General features: G+C 42.0%; 1 protein-coding gene across 3 annotated transcripts; it reads left to right on the top strand.

Moving 5' to 3' along the window:
• The first annotated feature begins 674 nt into the window (after positions 1-674).
• On the top strand, positions 675-20,355 carry GARIN2 (golgi associated RAB2 interactor family member 2). Of its 3 annotated transcripts, none has more exons than XM_053285218.1 (7): positions 675-939; positions 6,178-6,328; positions 8,643-8,845; positions 11,564-11,813; positions 15,549-15,796; positions 17,554-17,600; positions 19,489-20,148. In XM_053285218.1, exons 2-7 carry the CDS (start codon positions 6,245-6,247, stop codon positions 19,545-19,547), a joined length of 891 nt encoding a protein of 296 aa, XP_053141193.1. In that variant the 5' UTR covers positions 675-939; positions 6,178-6,244; the 3' UTR covers positions 19,548-20,148. The 3 variants fall into 3 exon arrangements, with proteins under 3 accessions (XP_053141193.1, XP_053141204.1, XP_053141201.1); XM_053285229.1 differs by lacking the exon at positions 19,489-20,148 and adding an exon at positions 20,159-20,355 and having other exon boundaries at positions 677-939; XM_053285226.1 differs by lacking the exon at positions 675-939 and adding an exon at positions 2,440-2,575.
• The last annotated feature ends 959 nt before the right edge of the window (positions 20,356-21,314 follow it).

The raw sequence follows: 21,314 nt of genomic DNA, 5'->3' as shown, positions 1-21,314 counted from the left end.
GGATATGATTGTTTAAAAATGTGTTGTGTCAGTTTTTTTGTATATTGTACTAAGTACTTTTGCATTGAACATTTAAATTTTTAATTAAAATACATTTTTTTAAAAAGAAAAGATAAGATAAGAGTCAGAAAATTTCTAGTTGCTTTTTTGGAACTAACTGCTGCAAGCTGGAGACCCATCTGGGGGGAACATTAGCTTTTAAAAGCAGTAAATCTGTACAGGAAAGTACCACTTTGTCATTCAGCAAAAGATGGGCACATAGGCTATGCCTGAATATAAAGGAGAATTTGATCACAGTTACATCTTAAGCTAAACAAATAGACTGAGGATAAGGCACAGAAGCTGAGACAAAACAGAAAAGCCCTCTATAAGGCCCATCACAGTTGAGAGGCCAGGACATAAGGAGCAGCATATTCATATAGTGACGAAGCCACCGGAAGCTCTGGCCAATAACAAAGATGGCTGTACAACTAAGGAGAGCTTAGCATCCTGAGTTTGCCTGGGAGAGGTTGGTATATCTTTTCAAGCCTTTGTTACTTGTACAACTGTTTGCTGCACTTTTTAATCCTACAGCAAAGTAGAAAAGGCTACGAAACAAAGAATGCCAGTATTCCCTCTGTTTGATTCAAATATGCTAATAAGGCATTATTACCTCAGAACACACTGGGACAGGAGAGGCTGGTATACTTTTTCAAGCCTTTGTTACGTGTACAACTGTTTGCTGCTGCCCAGGCCTACAGCCACCCTAAAAGAACAGAAGTCTTCTGCCAGCTGAAAGATAAAAAGCTTGGAGTTAACCATGGAATGCCAATGCAACTTGCCAGTTTTACAGATGTAACTTTTATCAGCCAATCTGACCCCAGCTGTCATCTCCTACATCAAGACAAACTTAATTTTTTTTTTTTAAAGTGAAGAGTGAATCCATTATATGTTATAAAGGTAAAGTGTACCGTCGAGTTGGTGTCGACTCCTGGCGACCACAGAGCTCTGTGGTTGTCTTTTGGTAGAATACAGGAATACAGTTCACCATTGCCTCCTCCCATGCAATATGAAATTATGCCTTTCAGCATCTTCCTATATTGCTGCTGCCCAGTATAGGCGTTTCCCATAGTCTGGGAAACATACCAGTGGGGATTCGAACCGGCAACCTCTGGCTTGCTAGTCAAGTCATTTCCCACTCCGCCATTAGGTGACTTGGTCTTCAATGTTATACAGATATATATAATAATTTGATTGCCCTTTGCTTTATTTATTATTAAATATTCTATTTATTATCCAGATAACACTCATCCTAAAATTGTGAACTTTTAACTTTTCGATCACAATCTGTCCTTAACTTTAGAATATAAGAACAGCCCTGCTGGATCAGGTCCAAGGCCCATCTAGTCCAGCATCCTGCTTCACACAGTGGCCCACCAGATGCCTCTGGAAAGCAATGAACTTTAATTTCAGAGTAAACTACTAATTCTGTGGGAATATTTCATTCATTCATTCAGTTTTTATACTGCCCTTCCAAAAAGGCTCAGGGTTTTGGATGTTAGTGTAGATTAACCCTAGAAATACTTAATAACTGGTTAAAAGACAGCCACCACCATCCTAAAAACATGCACAGCTGTACTGCTGCACTAACAAATATGTTTATTGTATCAGGCACATAGCAGGTTTGTCTGCTAGACAGCATGGCCATTGCATCCTGTTCTAAAACCTTACCACTAATACTGTATTAGGTATGGTGTGGTGCATGGTATTGTGTTTGCCCAAAGAAAACTGTCTCCACTGTGGCTTTTAAGCCTTGAATATGGTCCATAAATGAACCATCCCCAGTGTCACCCCATCACACCCTAACTCTTCTCTTTCCCTGCACTGTATCTGGCAATGGTTGCTGTAGCAGAGCTACAGTGCTACACAGGTGTGAAATCTTGGGTTTGCTTATAAGATTGCCACAATGTCTCAGATCATGATGTAATGCTGGTATAATGCTTGCCATTCCCCAGTTTTCTTTGTATTTGCCAGATATACAAAAAAGACCTTGACTTGTCTTCCCCCCCTTAATTTTAATAATTTTCTTTAATCAGAAAAATATTACAGATCAACCCTCTTTTAAAAAATATTTTGTATTGCTTGAACACCAGACAGCATACATTATGAAATTCTCAGTTGCAAATATGTATAGTGTACACTTGCGAAAAGCTATCAGGCCCAGTTTATATAAGCAGGAGAATCAAGGGCTGCTAAATGTTTTCTGAATGGCAACACATCAGGCTACAGGATGCGGGTTGTATATTTGAATGCTCTCTCACTAAGGGAAAATTCATTGCATGTAGGGAGAATGAATGACCGGGACAAAGGATTCTGCCAGCCATCTCACTGTTTCCATGCCTCCTGCACATGCTGGTCCCCTGTCATCTTAAGCCATGCCAGCCCATTATGATGCCATCAGTGTGTCCCTATTGTGATGTGACTTTACCTCACCTTGGCATATCAGTCATTCCTTAGAGAAACTGAAAGTGGAAACATTTGCTATTTGACTAGACTAAATGTCTGTGCATCTGTTTTGTTTTGTCTCTTCTTCCATGTAAGTAATTACTCTTCTAAAAATAAAAGATGATGAAAATAAATGAGCTGATAGATATATGAACACAGTATTAGAGAGAGGCAATATTACTGGTTATCAGAAACACACTGGATATAAGACAATCATATGCCATGAAGTACACAGTGCTGATTACTGATCCCTCCTACTATGCATTTTAATCATTGTAAAATTTAATAGCATAAATTAATAATAATGGTTTTTGTACTCAAGAGTACAAAAGTCCCAAGAACTATCCCATCTTAGAGAATTGTTTCTAAAACTATGGGTTTGACTATATTAAACAAAACTTCATGGTACATCTGTGTAAAGCAAAGAGGATATAAGGCTAATACATTTGGGGAAGATTAGAGTCGTTTTAGTTAATTTTTAAACTTAACTTTAATTTAATTTTTTAAATTTTTAAAGTTAATAATTTAAATTAACTTTAGTTAATTTTTAAATCCTTTAAACAGGATTATTCTTTGAAGGAATCCTTTTCCTTTGATATGACTTTATGGTTATGGTGGAAACTTGAAATAGAGTTTAGGATCTTTTGTAAGGACATGGTAAAACCCAAATGGTTATTATTTATATTAAATTACTTAATTATTAATAAAGGATGGTATTGATGTTTGTTATCTGATATTTGCCAATAAATATATTAATTAAAAAGACACCAATAAATAATAATGTTTTGAAAGTTCATTAATTATAAGGGTCTTTAACTGCCTAATGAAGCTTGTGAGCTTCGTTAACAGGGTGTATCTAGGGTAGGGCAGGCAGGGCACGTGCCCTGGGCACCACTTGAAGGGGGGCGCAATTTTTCAAAATGATTTTTTTTTTAAAGAAGGCCACCGAAAACAAAATGGCCACCATACATGCTCAAATGGCCTCTGTGAGGCCCTAGGACATGCCAGGCATCTCAGAGGCCATTTTGTTTTCAGTGGCCATTAAAAAAAAAATTTAAAAATGGCCACCACACATGCTCAAATGGTCATTGCGAGGCCCAGGCCTGGCCATTTGAGCATGCGAGGCAGCCTCCAAAATAGCCACCACGCCAATCTTTGCAGACCAAACAGGCCCGAAAATCAGCCCGGGATGGGCTGCGGTGGTGAATTAAGAGGCCAGCGGAGGGAGGGGGGATCTTTGCAGACACCTCCCACAGCCTTTAGGAAGCCCCCTGAAGGGGCTACAGGTAATTTTTATTAAATTTTATATAATATAAGTCACTGTACACATATTCAATTTGGCACTATGTACAGAGAATCAGGGCTTGTGAATACTGAGCTGAAGCTTATAAGCTAGGATTGTATTCATTTACTCTTACTTTGCTTCTTGTGATAAGTGAGTTAAATGTGATGTCTTAATAATATGGCTACTAATGGTGAGTTTGTCTCTGAATCAGTGTGAAATCCTTAGTATTAAGGCCACTGGGAGTTTCTTGCTCTCTTTCTCTCATTTTAACTGTCTTTCTGAAATACTAGAATATACTCCAAGCAGTGACACAGTTTACTCTGCATATCCTTTAATTATTTTCAGAGTATCTGGGAAAAGCCAAATTCTCCATTTATTTTTAAAACGTATGTAATAGTGATCCTATAATGCACAGTAGAGAATTAGACAGGCACCTCTGTTTAGTTTTCTAAAAACACCTCCACATAGTATTTGGGTATTTCATGAGCCCCAGCATACTGAAATTTGTAGTTTCCCAGCATTTTTTGGTCTGATTACGTCCACTGCTAAATAGTTTTTGAAATGTTAAAAGATTAACGAGCTTGACTTGTATTTTTGAGCTGATATTATGGTAAAGTTATCTGAAAGATGGGTGTCAGATGCTTGGACAGGGAGGCGCAATTTCAGTGCTTGCCCTAGGCGCTATTTTCCCTAGATACGCCTCTGTTCATTAATTACTGGTTGAGACCAAAAGGGATGCCAACTTTAAGTTTCGGAAACAATATAGTTAGCAGAGAATTTCCTGTGCCATACTTCATCAGTCAGGCTTATTTGTCAGAGACCTGTTCACTTAAGTGGCCCTCTTGCTGAGCGCCACTGGCACCATATTTGATCAACAGGATCAAAAGACCTCAAATGGTCTCTGACACTGCTGAACCCCATCAAAGTTCAGCGGTGGTCCATTTAGGAAAGATTCTTCTCAAGCACTGGATTAGTGGCCTCTGCCTCCAGGTTCTTCACTTCACACAGACCTATTACCACTTCCCAAAACATTTCTTTCTTGAGGCATCACCTGGAGGCTTTACAGCCAGGGCTTCTACCCCGAATCTCCTTCAGTTCACACACCAGCCAAATCCTTTTAGTCTCTTCGAGATTCTTGGACCCACTCCCCACACAAACTGGGCTTCATCTTCCAAATTCTAGCATATCTCGAGGTATTTCCGGGTTTTTAAAATGCTGGTTTAAAGCTACTTTTTCTGAAAACACCAGAACAAATAGGGAGAGGCACTGACGTAGAATAATTAGCATGGTAAGAAGGACACTCTCTTTAGAAATGCAGATGTAGCTCTATAGTACTCCCCCCATCCCCGCCACCAATGGCTAGAAGGAAAATACAGAGGGAAACATGAATTTGCATCAAAACAAAAACAAAAGAGCAAAAGGGCTTCCCTCATTGCCAGGAGTGTGATTTGAAATGGCTTCGCTCAACATTTACCCCGCAGCATGAAGCCATATGCAAATAACTCCCTGCCCTTGTCCAACACTACTCCTCCCTCCCTGCTTCATCTCATTTTCTGCCTGTTCAAGAGGCAGAGGGTGGGAAAGCTGGAGTGGGAGGAAATGTCTAGACAAACTTCCTGCCACTCCAACTTCCTTGTCATCTGCTTTCTGAACAGGGTTGAGAGCTCTTGTAGTGAAAAGCAGTATATAAATAGTAGTAGGCTATGGGTGCCATTCCTAGAGAGTTTTAGGGAACCTTAGATGAAGTTGCTCAAAACCCTCAAAAGCTGTCATCAGTCCTGGATCTTCCTCCCTTAATAACATCTTCCTCATACTTGTTCATCGTTCCTGGCACAAAATATACATTGGCATGTAAAAGACATGGCCAAAATGTCACTGCCTTACATTCTCCACAGAGAGACATTGGTGGGCAAGAGAGGCGTCCGCACAGCTGCAAGGCTCTCCAAAGCCCACCAGCACTGCTGCAGAGGTGGACTGCTACTCCCAATGGGAGTAATGTCGCAACTGTGATTGTGCAATGTTTGTAGGCATGGAGCAGCCTGCCTCCGCAGCAGCACCAAAAGGCTTTGGAGATCCTCACAGCAGCACGGGTGTCTTTCACACCCATTCCATTCACACCTGTTCCTTTGCAGAAAATGTGAGCCACTTTCTCCAAGTGTAAATGCCCCCAGGAAATGCTCCTGGATAACATAATTTAAAATATTAACAGACTCCTATACATACATATTAACAGACTCCTATACATAGGAGTTCACATAGACTCCTATGTGCCTGACGAAGTCAAAAATCCTATTTTTTCCTACTGCTCTATACAACTCTGAAGTAGTATCTTATAGTGCTGTCTCCCATAAGCAAATTCTTTCTGTGCAACAATTTCCTGTGTCATTTTGTTCTTGTCTTGTGTGCAGGTGTAAGAAGAAGCAAACTGTTTAGAACCCCACCAAACACACAGAATTTGCAAGTTACATTTCTATTATGGGAGAGCTTCAAAGAGTTCTTGACAGAGGAGAGTATGTTCCCTTGGCATCTGCTCCTGTGTTTGAGAGCAACTTTGTTCAGGTAACCATAACTTTAAGAGGAAGTGGTTTAAACTGGCAATTTAACAGAAGAGGAGTTCATCATATCATGCTACAGATTGGTCCTCTCATCTTTAAGCCTTCCATCCTCACTTTTTCTTACATGCATACAACCACATCTACCCTGATATACATAAAAGAAATATTATTTTTTTTACATTATTTTTAAAGAACAGACATTACAGTCCAAGGCACTCCCAAGAATGAAACATTTTCATATAAAGTTTTAAAAGAAAAAGAGAGAAGAAGAAAGAAAGAAAGAAAGAAAGAAAAATAAAAAAGAGAAAGGAAAAGGGGGAAAAACCTGACAAACAATGCATATAGATGTAATCACCTTTTAAAGCACATACAATTCATTAAATTTTGACCATATAGCTTGAAACTAAATGGCAAAAAAAGAAAAGAAAAGAAAAGAAACCAATTCAAATGTGGATAATGAACACATTTCATGTTCAATGAAATTTCATATTTCAATATTTAATGAACATTTTATTATAATACATACAGGCAGATAGCTATGTCCATGCAGCATAGATTTTGCCCAATTTACACCATGCTTAGAGCCACTGCACACATGAGAAGCATCTAGCCACAGGTGCTCACTTTCAGTTTTCTTTTTGTAATGAGTGAGCAGCCCTTCATCTAAGGGTCACAAGATTCTAATTCTGTTAATGACATTACAGTTAGCTTAATCTCCCTGTTACCAAAGCACAAGGAAGAGTGGCCAGGAAAAGGGTGACTTCTCCAAAAAAGGGTATAGCTGATAACACATAGCAATCTAACCTGGGCAAAAGCACTGCTGGTCATCATCACTGCTGTCTCTGCATTAAAAAGCCTGACTGGACTTAGGAACATCCCCAAGCTCCGGCTATGAAACGGAACTCATGCTTGTCTCACTGGGGTTCCATCCTGATCGGTCTCCTCAGAAGGAGGGGAAACCAGCCAGAATGTCTCCTTGGAGGAAGGCTGCCTGAGGAGTCCAGGAAGGGGCATGGTTCCTGCTAGCCATATAAGACCTCCGCTTTCACCAACCAACACCTTTGCTTGTTCAACAACTCTCCTATGAGCTTGTGGCTCCAGCTGCCTGTCTGGTAGCCCTGCCTGCCTTGTAACCTTGCCTGGCTGCCCTGCCTTGCCTGGTTCATCTGCTTTGCCTAATCAGGGTTCAGACAGCAAACTAGCACCTGTGCCAGAGGACTATCAGAGACCAGTGTAAAGCAGATGTTAAGGAAAAGGAGACCAGGGGTGGTGATGTAACAAGTTTTAGTGCTGAGACCCCCAAAATCAGAGTGTCATCAACTACAGGAAAGAGTATATATGCTGAAATAAATAAGAATTGTATTATTATTTCCAACATCTCCGGTGGTGGTCAGGGAGTTAATGCACCCTTAAGGGCCATCTGATGTAGAGCCCCCCACCTGGGGAGCGAGGGAGCGAGCCTAACAGGCTGCAACTCACCAAACAACCAAGCACTCAGCTGGAACCAGAAGGGATGAGGGTGACCAGGAGCAATGAGGTCAACTTTCCAAGTCATCTGTCCCTGAGGCACATCTGGTCCCTTCACCCATGGATCACCATCTTCCTGCTGTGTGCAGATTACCAAATCAAGGGAATGATTTGCCAAATGTGTAGGGCTAGATACCAAAATAGGTCTCTGGTTCTCATGGAGATCATGAGTTCCTGAGCCATACAAGACAAAGGACCAGTTCACATGAGTAAAACAATGTCTGTTAAACATAAAATCCTAGATTCATGTGCTGCCCACGCTCCTGATTTCTGGTCATGTGAACCCAGAAATCATTGATCACGTCAGCTTGGCACCACACATCAACCCAACCTTTACCCAACACTGATAGCCAGAGTGCAAATCCTAGCTTTATCAATCCTAGATTATTAGCACTATGCCAACCCAACATTGCCAAAAAAATTCCAGATTCACATGACCAGAAATAAGGAGCTAGTGTGCCACATGAATCTAAGATCTTAATGTTTAATAGACATTGTTTTAATCATGTGACCTGGCCCAAAAGGGGTCCTGGCAAAAATGCTGTTGTGCCCAAGGACAACAAGCCTGAGGTTCTCCAGCACCACCTCTTTCAGGTGCACTATGCTGGTTTAGCAGGCGTATAACTTGGATCAAGTTCTCTTCTTTCTCTGTCCACATACACATCCTGCTTAATCCTTTTTTCCCTATCTTTTGAGTACTAATGACAGTGCTAATGATGCTTTGTAGCTGATTTTAAAATAAGAGCTATTTTAAGTATATAAAGGAAACATTATTCTTTCTTTCTTTTTAGGTCAATAGAAGAGGGGAATCGATTTACCTTCATAATCGCCCCAACTACGTAATCATGGGTGTCTGTTCCTCCAGGCCAAACAGTTTATTGCCAAATGTGCTGCTGCTTGCACATTCATCCACTTCATCCTCCCAGGAAGATATTTCAATACATCCAGCACTTTCAGAGCAATCTTATTTAGAAGATGAACTAGTACTCACCAGGTGAATTAGTACTGAGGAGGAGCGCAAAAATGGAAACTACAGCTTGAGTTCCAGTAGTTTTGTTATATCTTGTTAGGAAAAAAGAACTTCTCAAAATTCCACAGGTTCTCCTATTAAAACAATTCCATGCATATAAATGTTTTATTTTTATATCACCATCTTTTAAAATCAAGGCCCACATTGCATTGTGAATGACATTTTCAGCACTGGACAATACAAGAATTTGTCCAGTTGGTGGCACTCATGTCCAAATGGTATGTGGTGCTTTCATTCCACCTCCAATTTCAAAGAGCCTGATCACAGGATTAAAAGAATTTCCAGTAGCTGTTTAGGATTGTCTATATTCCCACAGCACATGTCTTCCCAGTTTTCAGTTGTGTGAACCCAGAAAAAATTAGCATTGTTGGTTTGGCACCACACCAACCCATTTACCCAGAAACAATAGCCAGAGTCCAGATCTAAGAGATTCATGATCCCAGGTAGATGTCCGGTTGGCACAATGTCAACCCAACAGCATCCATTCTTTCTAGGTTCACACAACTGGAAATTGATAGAGTGCTTTTATAGCTGCTTCCCTTGTAAACACAAAGCAAAGCTTTGTTTAACTAAGCTTTATTCAGAAACAACTCCATTTTTCTCCTTCTCCTTTCCCTTCCTTTTCCTTTCTGACTCTACACCCCACACTCTCTACAGGATTCCCACTGGGACAAACTTCTAATTAACAAAACATAAAAGCTTGCTAGATAGAATGCAACACCGCACATCAAAGGAATCTAGGATCTAACAATTACTGGAGATTCATTTAATTGTGTGAATGCTGTCGGCCTTTAAGACAGCCCTAAAAATGTACTTGTTTGGCCTGGCCTTCCAAGGTTTGTAAATTGTTTTTTAAAGTATTTTAATTAGTTTTAAATTGTTTTTATATTGTTTTTAGCACTGTGTTTTAAATGGTGTGTGTTTTTATGTCTTTTTAAATTTGTTGTACACTGCCCAGAGCCTTTGGATGGGGCGGTTTATAAATGTAATTAATTAATTAATTAATTAATTAAATTTTAAATTAATAAACTACCCCATAATCTTGCTGAAAATAAGGGCCAAACCAGACTAAATATACCATGTATGATTGCCATTTTGTCTTAATCCAAATAGCAGATGTGGGGCAGGGGAAGGTCGGAACCATGGCACACAGAGAAGGGGCATTTAACCCTTTCCCTTCTGTGAGAGGAAAGGATTAGATGCCCCTTCCCATATACCATGGTTCCAACCCCGTCCCCAAGGCTCCAGTTTTAATTAAGAAAAGAACTACGTGCTAATGATGCATTTAGCATCATGCCTGGTTTAGCCCTAAGATGCCTGATTCTCTGGTCCTGTGCAAGAAATCAGGGAGAGGAAGAGTGTCAGTTTCTCCATATGTTCATAAGATCTCACAAGGGCTTCTGGAGTGTAGGCAAAGACTTACTAGTTCACAGGAACATAAGAACAGACCTGCTGGGCTTGCAAAGGGTCTGTTTCGGCCTATATTCTATGTCCTGTTTTCAACTGCTGATACAGGCAAAGAGTTTTTTGAATTATGCATTTAAAATCTTGCGTTAAAATCTTATATATTTAAAATCGTAAAATTTTATAAGAATAAACATTCTTGACCAATTATTCAATGTAAAACAAATATGTGTAAACCAATAACTGTTTTGAATATTCATAAGTCACTTTTCTAGCACAGTCTAGAAATACAATTTGTTGTTGATGGAAATTTTTATCATAAATGGCAGACTAGCACCAATAACTTCTGTGGAGAGCTTTGTGCATGGAACTTCCTGTTTAGCACATGGTACCAAATCATATGTTTTCTTTAAGAAGGCATGATGTCCTACAAGTTTTCAACATTGCCCCTTCTATGTGGACCAATGTTGTTGTTGTTGTTGTTGTTGTTATTATTATTATTACATTTATATCCCGCTCTTCCTCCAAGGAGCCCAGAGCGGTGTACTACATACTTAAGTTTCTCTTTCACAACAACCCTGTGAAGTAGGCTAGGCTGAGAAAGAAGTGACTGACCCAGAGTCACCCAGCTAGTGTTATGGCTGAATGGGAATCTGAACTCGGGTCTCCCCGGTCCTAGTCCAGCACTCTAACCACTACACCACGCTGGCTCTCGTGTTCCCTCTAAGGCATGCTCATATGCAAGCGCTCACAAGTTTTTATGTCCGCTCAGTTAATTTTAGATCCTGCTCAGGTTGAATCAGGAAGGCCCACTCTGAATGCATATGTGCGCACACTGCCTTGATACTGCTGCCCAGAACAAAACTCATTCCTCACAGAGATGAAAAAAATTAGAGAGAACACTGATGTGGACTGCAACACCCATAATTACCCTTCAATTCTCCCCACCTTCAGTGCAGGCTTATTATGGATGCCATGAGGCTTACTGCTATCACATACACTGAATGAAAATGGATGCAGTGTGGCTTGTTGCTATCATATACATCAAATGAGTCTATCTTCTGCGACAAAAAGCACATTGGAGGTGCACTGTGTCTCTTTCCTTTCAGCTGCCTACATGTAGTTCTGGACTGACAACACACTGTGCCCTTCTTGAAATGGGTCTCAATTTATACATCAGTTTTCAACCCTGTTAATTCTCATTTTCCCAGCTGCTTTTGGATACGGTGATGCAATGAAGAATGCCTCTCAAAAACTCACATGAGAATTTTCTTGCAGGTTCTTACCTTTGAAGTTTGTGGATCTTTCTGTTCACTCTGCTAAGAAGAGACGCATCAAGTTAAAGCTGGTGAGCGGCCGTGCCTACTACCTAGAGCTCTGTGCTCCACCACAGTCGCAGGCCGCCCTCTTCCGTCAGTGGACGCGGCTCATCAGTCTATTGAAAAGTAAACGTTCTGAGATCAACGTTCTATATAAAGATTTTGACATTCCGGCAGAAAATAGAGCCATCAGGAACAAAACTTTGAACGTGAGTATTAATCAGGATGGATCACTTAAGCGGGGCAGCAGGAAAATGCTTGACTAACAAGCAGAAGGTTGCCGGTTCGAATCCCTGCTGGTATGTTTCCCATACTATGGGAAACACCTATATTGGGCAGCAGCAACATAGGAAGATGCTGAAAGGCATCATCTCATCCTGTGTGAGAGATGGCAATGGTAAACCCCTCCTGTATTCTACCAAAAGACAACCTGTGGGCTCTGTGGGTGTCAGGAGTGGAAATCGACTTGACGGCACACTTTATCTTCACCTTTTTAAATCAGGATGGACATAGCACTGCTTCATTGTTAGGATTAATTTAGATAAGAAGAACTTGAATACTGAAAGGCTGCATCAAATAAAAATGGGGGGGGTCAACAGTCCATTTAAAAAAAAAACACCTTGCAATAGTAAGCTCCTGTTGGTTTGTCCAGTGCCAAAGGAAGCACTTTAAACACTGTTATCCTAGATTTAATTTTATTGGTGTCTGCAAATGGTGATGTGGAACAGAACTTGTGCTAGTGCTTTCCTTTGAAGGCACTAGCACAATCAGGGAAATGGAAGAACAAGAAATGCCTGGCAGAAATGGCATTACTGAAGCTTTTGGCTGGTGTGTTGGAATTGCCCATGTTGCCTACAAGTTCTATCTAAGAAGCAGAGGCCATCTGAAACCATTCAAAATACTTATTTTTTGTGAGTGGTGAGTTCCATCAGAGTCCCTCTCTAGAAAAGAGAGAAGCCATGAAAACTCAGCCCCTAAACAAACACAATTCATTTTACCTACCACCAAATAACCAGAGTTACTTCTAGGTGTACCCCACTCTTCTTTCCAAGGCTATGAAAAAGAAAAACCTTTGCCTACATAACGCAGTAGGTGAGATACTGTACACTGCAATTCATAAGGCTGATTCACACAATTGGAAATACGAGATGCGTCCTACCTAAGTTTGAGAGTGCTGTACGCACTCCCAAACTTAGTGCCAAACTTTGTGTCGCCTGTGAGTAAAAAGCAAAGGGGAAGGAAGTGGTCACGTGTGATGCTGGTGCTGTGTGGGGGGACTCTGTCCTACCCAAAAGCTGTACTCAGTGCTTTAGCAAAGTAGGAAGAAAAGCCCTCTTACCCAGCATGAGCCTTACACACACTCACTTCCTCCCCTTCCTACATTCCTTTTTACTCACAGATGATCACAAAATGGGAGCACACACAGCTCCCAAACTTGGGCAGGACACATCTCCTACCCCAGGCGCGTAACAACGATCGGGCAAGGGGAGACAGTTGTCTGGGGGCCCCACTGCCTGGAGGGGCCCCCCAGAGGCACCTCACGTGACTCCCCATTGCCCCCTGCCCAGCCCCAAGGCTCCTCAGCCACTTGCCCTCTTCGCCGTCTCTCCAGCTTGTTCTCTTGGCCGGCAATCGAGCAGCAGACAAGCTGCAAAGAGCTCCTTTTCTCCCGCCTCTCAGCTGATCGGCGGGTGGGCGGGGCTTCCACGGAGGTCTGGTGTAGGCCTCTGTGAAGCCTGAACTCCAGTAGGGCCCAAGCCAGCCAGGAAGGAGGAGGCAGCCAGAGTGGCCACCACTGCTCTCTGCAGCAGAAGACCCCCTGCTGCCAGGTAGAGTGTGAACTCCTTTTTGTGGTTACCTTCCCCACCCCCCCACCCGGATATATAGGGATCTGCTTGCCATAGGGCTTTGATATGGGGGGGAGGGACTGAGAAGTCTCTGAATATTTATTTTTAAACAGCTTGGAAAATTTGCTGGCTTAAAAAAAACTATCTAAAAAGTCCTATAAGTGGCTTGTTTCATGGCAGAAAATTACAAAAACTTCTGGAAGAAACAGTATTATATTTATTTTATTCATTCATTTATAAATGCACTTATGTTCAAGTTGTTTTGCAACCCAGAAGGTCTGAGTGAGAGCTGTGAAGCATGTGTTGTGCTTTTATTTTATTTTATTTTTCTTGTGTGTGAACTGCTCCCCAATAACTTGCAGGGACTTCAGGGTAAATCTGGCCAACATGTGAATGCAGCACCTCTATTCCAGAGGAGATGTGTGTTAAAGGGCTTTAAAAGCCTCCTGTGAAAAACCTCCTGCAATCAAACTTGACTGAATTTGTTCAGAATTCTGAGAAAACAAACATAGGTTCACCCTGCATGGTTGAAAGTCTCCTTTGCTAATCTGCAGCGAGGGGCCCATTTTAATCATTCATCTTTCTAGTGTGTTCTAGGCATTAAAAGTAAAACAAATGTATAGTACTCAATGTATATCACTGTATATTGTAACGTGTGCGTGTGTGTATTCAGTGAAATGTATTTCCAGACAGCATACTTATTTTGGAATATCAGACTTAAATCCTTGGGGGCCTGGGGTGTGCGGAGGCCCTGGACTTTGAGTGGGGGGGCCCCATTTTAAAATCTTGTCTCTGGGCCCACTCCAACCTTGCTACGCCCCTGTCCTACCCTATTAATGATCATGAGAACAGCTCTGAAGTCTTTCAAAGCCAAACTGAATACAATCCTATGCAGACTTCACGGGGTGCTAATCCCAGTGAATTTGATGAAACTTATTTCCAAGTAAACATGCACAGGATTGGGCTGCACAGCAGCTTCAGTGAGACTAAAGGAGGGTGACATCTCAAATTGATATGTATAACTGCAACAAAATTAAATTGTAACAGCAATAACAGTAGTAATAATCTATATATATAATTCTCCTGGGTGTGCCCAGGAGAAATGCGTCCCGGCAGCCCAGCTGATTGGCTGGGCTGCAGGGGGCGCCTGATTGGCTGGGCTGCAGGGGGCGCCTGATTGGCTGGGCTGCAGGGGGCGCCTGATTGGCTGGCAGCACACCCAGGAGAATTCGCTTGCTGGGTGGCTGCGGAGGCAAGGCGGCGGGCCCAGGGCCGCGGCGGTGGAGCCCAGCGAGGCGGTGGGCCCAGCAAGGTGGCAGCGGCCCCGGGGCGAGGCGGCGGGCCCAGCGCGATGGCGGCGGGCCAGGCCGTGGTGGCGGGGCCCAGCGAGCGGCGGGCCCAGCGAGGCGGGGCAAGGCGGCGAGGCCCAGCGAGGCGGCGGGGCCGGGCCCGGCCGCGGAGGCGAGGCGGCAGGCCTGATGGCGGCACTCTGGGGCCGGCCAGGCCCGCTGGCGGCGGCGGCCACACTCTGCCCCGCTGGAGACGGGGGCGGGAGGAGAGAGAGAGGTAGCCTGGCCTGGCCGGGCCCGGCCGCGGAAGCGAGGCGGTGGGACTGGCCCGGCCGCGGAGGCGAGGCGGCGGGACTGGTCGGGCCCGGCCGTGGAGGCGAGGTGGTGGCGGCCGCACTCGGCCCCCGCAGGGCAGCGGCGGCCGCATGGGTCAGCTAGTTAATAATTAATCCTTCAAGAAAAATATTTGTATTGTGATGACTTCTGGCATTTATTTCTCACTCAAGAACACTCTGTTCTTTAGGAACAGTGTTGTTTCTGCTTTGGGGTTAGGTATCCTGAGGTTTTAACACTTTAATTATTTTAGAATTTTCCAACTGAACTAAGTATTCACTTTGAATACTCTTCTATATAGTAAATTCAGGACTGATTCTGTATTAAGCGATTAGAATATGCCTAATGTTCAGTATATCTATATGTGTGTGTGTGTGTGTGTGTGTGTGTGTGTGTGTGTGTGTGTGTAGATCTATCTATATATCTATCTATATATCTATCTATTTTTGCTCCTTTTCCTTGTTGCTTCCCAAAGATAAGCAACCAAACAGAGCCTCCCTCTCCCTTGAACCAACAAGCCAGCCAAGAGTCAATGAAAGCTCCAGTCATTAAACAGACATCTTCCAAGCGAGTCACTATTTCTGATATAGTAGTAGGCCCTATTGAAGAATTTCGAAAGAGCCGGAACCAAGCACAAGTTTCTTCCTGCAACAGCATGAGAAACCCCAGTGCGGATTCAGGCAAACAATTAAAGAAGAGCAGCAGCATAAAGAACAGATCCAGGTAGGTCAGCTAGAAAGGCATATTATTATAGATTTCTTTCCCCCAGTTTTTATTTCAATATTTCTCCTGTCACACTAGATTCACCTTTGTAGTAATGCAGCCTTTTAAAAACGATAAAGCAGGACTGCACAACATAAGGCCCATACAACATAAGGCCTGAGGGCTGGATCTGGCCCCTGAGGCCTTTTTTAATGGCTCCCAGGTAGGAATATCCTACAGCAACAGCAGGAGCCATGAAGAGCTCTTGGTTTGTCCCAGTGATGAGCAGCAGTGGCTCAATGCAGTTGGGTACTTGAGATCAGATAAGATGCATATGGCAGTGATGGACTGACCAACGAGCCAGTTGCTGCTGCTTCAGCAGTAGCAGCAATGGATGGAGTGGGCTGGAACAGTGGCAGCAGCAGGTAGGCACAAGCAAAGTGCATCCCAGAAAGGTGGAGGCTCACTCTTTCAGCCAGTTCCTTCTTCTCCGGGGTGGGGGCGGGCATCCTCTCCCACAGTGCCATCTTATACACACTTTCTCAAAAATATATCCCATGGTGTACCCAGTAAGATTTACACCCAGGTAAGCATGCCTAGGGTTGCAGCCTGAAAGCAGCAGCAATTCAGGGAGAGGAAAGAACCTGTTTTTTGTTTGAGGCTGCCATGCACTCCAGGTGCTGCACCACTGAGCAAGGACAGGGCCTATTTTCTGGCCACTATCCTTGGTTTAAATTGTGGGTCCCTTAACAGGGAGGAAAGATCCACAAACAGTTAATAATTGCTTTCATTAAAATGGTTAATTAATTTTAATGTAAAAATGCACTAAAAATTGACCTCGGCCATGGCACACCAAGTCATGGGTCTCTGCTTTCCTTGGGCGGTGGTGGTGGGTGGGTGGGTGGGACACACAAAAGACACTTGATCATGAAATAAATTAATGTATGCATTGATAACTTATGTAATCCAATCAATGTTATATAAGAGTTGCAAGACTCTAGTCCAGGTCCCTGCTCATTCATGGACTGAACACGGAACAGTTATTTTCAGAATTGCTGCTAAAAGCTCCATTAGTGTACCTAATCGACAGCACACTTTACCTTTAATGGGATGTACTAAATGAGCTATTTAAAAACTGAATGTATTTTCTGGTCAGTGTGGCACCTTCCTTCAATTAACAGGCTCAGGCTCATTTCCCCTTCTGTAAAAGAGAAACTGGCATCTTGTATTAGATGGTTGTGTAGTTGAAGTTATTTATTATATTACAAAATGCCTACTAGGATTTATCATTGACTCTAAATGGGCCATGGACCCTAAAAGGTGAAGAACCATAGGCCTGTGTTGCTTACATTTCTGCAAATTATAGCAAAGGTAGCAAAACTATGTGAAACTATGTGAAATTTTCAGAGTTTGAAAGCAGAACTAAATATTGTCAGCAAACACAGGTTCCCAAGCCTGTTTTTGCCAAATTCCCCCACCACACCACCTACATGGCTTATTTCTGATCTTGGAGACCAGCAGGGCAAAATGGCTGGGCTAGTGGAATTGTAGGGGAAGAAGTGCTGGTGTGGGGAAGGGTAAAGCACTCTCCTTCCACACACTACTTATCACCTGAAAACACCTCCTCATTCACCTTATTTTGCAAATATGGGATTGGGAAGCCATGTTTTCTTATGTCTGCTACTGCCCTGATACATTGTAATCTATAACTCTTAATGCATTTGCTGTAGCAACTTCTTGATCTTTTTATATATTCATATATATCCTTTCGCTTCCAGGGAATGGGAATCTTTTTCTAGTACAGGAAAAAGACTACAGACTTCAGGTATGAATGAAATTTCTATTTAATAGTTTAAAGTGTTTTCCCACTTTACCCTCATGACTGTCATTTTTACATATTCCCCTATATCAAATTTAGTGCAAGTGGAATTGGAGTATCTGACTGTTCTCACTAGCTGACATATTTAAACAAAGATAATATTTACTGAGACATAATAGATGTTTGTTCCCATACTTTACATTCTTCCTAGAATGCTCACAATGGCCTTTGAGATTAAGAATATTAGTTCCCCCAAACCATTCTTTAGGTATTTATTCATTGTGTATACTTTGCACTATTCACGTATGAACTCCTGAACAATAACAGCTTGATAGTGCACTGCCTACAATATCCATGGTTAATGATTCCCCCCCGCTTATATTAACAATCTTGTTTTCACTTGTGAAAAAGCAAGGGCAAGGTACTGGATTTGACCTTGTCACTATGAAAGTCCTTAATTTGTTTGATTTAGTGTTTGTGCTGTCTTAATATTAGTTAGTCACTATCTTTTGGAACACAACCGAACCCAAAACAGGTTTACACACCCTACACTGTTACCTATCTGGCTTTTAGACAATGACAAGCAGAGACTCCATACCTGCCAATGTGTCCCTATTTTCCCATTCATTTGAATAGGAAAATAGGGACATGTTGGCAGGTATGATTTCATGTAAACTTGCAAATGAGTTTTGGGTGTGTAATACTTTCTTTATATCCAGTATATGCACATGAGGTGGAACTGGGGTAAGGACAAGTATACTTAGTCAGTGAGGTAGACTCACCCCCTCTCCCGAACCACAAGTCTCTACTTTCAGGTACATGTATAGAGCATTTGGCTTATGAAGCATGTATCTATGAATCCTATTTTGTATCAAATAGATTATAGCAATAGCAATAGCACTTACATTTATATACCGCTCTATAGCCAGAGCTCTCTAAGCGGTTTACAATGATTTAGCATATTGCCCCCAACATTCTGGGTACTCACTTTACTGACCTCGGAAGGATGGAAGGCTGAGTCAACCTTGAGCCCCTGGTCAGGATCGAACTTGTAACCTTCTGGTTACAGGGTGGCAGTTTTACCACTGCGCCACCAGGGGCTCTATATATGTTTTATTTCAATGATCTCAAAGTAGAGTTTATATTCATACAACTCTTTCTCCTTTACCATTTCATCTATATCAGCTTCTGTTAGCTTAACTGAAGAATTCTATCCATTTATTTGTCTCTCTGTCCTGGTGTCCATTGATGTTTCACCTTTTACAATATTCTTATGCAAAATGTACTTTTCAGCCTGTTACCCTAGTTCTATATGTATATACCCTGACACACTGAATGTCTCAGAAAATGAGACATTTTTACATTTCCTGCTCAAAAACTGAGAACATGAGGTCCAGCAGCAAACAACCCTAGGCCACATATGTGGGGGTATACCACCCAAGACACGTAAGTTTTGGGCAGTCTAAAAATATGTTAAACAAATTAAGTGTGTGTGTGTGTGTGTGTGTGTGTGTGTGTGTGTGTGTGTGGGACTTCACATATTTGAACTAACTGCAGACTGGGAGAGGAAGGATTTGCAGTGGCAGCCAGCTTTAACTGTCAGTAAAAACAAACAAAACAAAAAAAATCAGAAAAACAGCATCAGCACCACAGGCAAAATATATCTAGTTGTCTTATGTTAATCAAATTAACAGTCACTTCCTTTTTACTAGAAGCTTAACAGGTGTCCGTAGTTATGTTTTCTGCTGCTGAGAAAGAGAGAAATGTTAATATGTGCTTTGTGAGGTTTTGCAGAACACTTCCATAAGCAATCTAAAACTAACTCTCTTCCCCCATTTTCTTTTTTATTCCTTAACACTTTTTCCTGCTGTGCTGGATTCTTCACGTTCTTTAGCTATTACTAGCGTATCAACCTTCTCTCTGATTACGCTTTCTCTCCCTCTTCTACTCTAAGTCATCTCTTCATTTTTATTACTTGCTTTTCTTTTTTCTTATCTTAGGACCTCCACTACACCATCTCATTTCCTTTCTTCCTTTCCTTTCATCTCATTATTTCCTCTCCACTGTATTATTCCCAATGCACTCGTGCAAAGGATAAGCCAACTGTGATTTACAGACTGTGCTCTTTTCAGTTTCTTAGTGGGGATAAGATCTAATTTATATTTTATTTCATATAACTTTTTTCATATTGTATCAAATATTTGAGATACATGACAGTCAAAACTGACAGAACAAAGCAATGTGACAGCGAATAGTAAACATTATGGTCCCCTCACCTTAGGAGAGATTGGATTTGATGTCTCTCTTTGAAGTAGACAAATGAAAATTAGCTTGTAAGTGTGGGTAACTGCTGTTATAGAAAATATAATAACAATTTAATAAAACACATGATTGACTGTGGCATGGAAAAGCAAAAAACCATTTTGCCTAAATTCCTGTCCCAAACAGATCTCCTCACTTTCTTTTGTGTTGTACTCCCTTGCTGTCTTTCTCTTTAACACACTCACTTTATTCTCTGCTTTCCTAGGCTGTATTTTCCTCATGTTCCTCCTGTTTCTTTACAGGGATTCTAAAGAAAGTCAGTAAGTCTGAGATAGTTTATTACAAGTCACAATGAGAAATGGATTGTCACACACACTGAATGAAAAGTAACTAAATGAACTGAAGATATCCAGTCAAAGAAAAGAAAAGAAGATAGAAATCTAGAAACTGTAGAATTGTTCTGTTCCATTATTACAAAATTAAACACTGTTGAACCATAGTATGTATTTCTTCTTTTGCAAGTGTTACATTCAATATTATTTATTTTTAGATTTATACACTGCCCTTTAACCGCATTCCAATCCAAATATTGATTTACAAAGAAATAACATAATAAAAACACAAGATAAACCACAATTACACAAAGCTTAAAATAGCAGTAAAATCACCAGCCAAAATAAAGCACAACCCCCACCCCCACCGCCAAAATGGGTATGGTAGTCAGAATCCATACATTAAAAGCTAGTTCCCAATGAGCTTGGACCATTAAAAAAAAAAAAAAAAAAGGGAGGTGGACAACTAATTTTAGTGGGTGTCAGTGAGGCTGTACTCACACAACGACCGGCTCCCTGTGGCACCTCAGCAGCAAACCCAGCTAAGAAGCCGGGCTCTTAAACGAGATTAAAGGAATGAGCGCTCCCTTAACCTCATTCAGCTGAGCATGTGTCACCAGCAGCTGCTTTCAGCCGGCACTGAAGCACTGACAGGCGCCTGCATGTCACTGGGGAGATCCCCACATGGTGCATTGTGGGACTTGTCCCAACCCCCGCACCTCCACACTGCCTATGGCAGCCACGGACTGTCTGGGCACACAATCCACATGCCCAGACTCCCCCACCCAGATCATCAATGGGGAAGGTGAGCTTCTGCTGCCTTCCCCTCCACCTGCACTCAAGCCCTCTCATGAGATCGTGAGAAAGGGCTCAAAATCTTGCTTCCCCACTCTCACTACAGGACCTAGTTCTGGGAAGGAGAAGGTCTACTCTGGGATCTAACTTATGGAAGTAGGGAGAGGAAGAGGGTGGTGGTTTTCCAATGCTCCATTCTTCTGCCCCAACTCAGAAGCTCTGTTTGGAATAGCAGGCAATGCATTGAGAACCAAGCTGCTGGTTTTCACATGTTGAGCAGTTGAGTTTTCAGGGATCTTCCAAAAACTGGCTATGGAAGAGGGAATAAACA

The sequence above is a fragment of the Hemicordylus capensis genome, chromosome 1 (assembly GCF_027244095.1).
Source record: "Hemicordylus capensis ecotype Gifberg chromosome 1, rHemCap1.1.pri, whole genome shotgun sequence".
Lineage (NCBI taxonomy): Eukaryota > Metazoa > Chordata > Lepidosauria > Squamata > Cordylidae > Hemicordylus > Hemicordylus capensis.
This window is presented reverse-complemented; position numbering and strand designations above follow the sequence as displayed.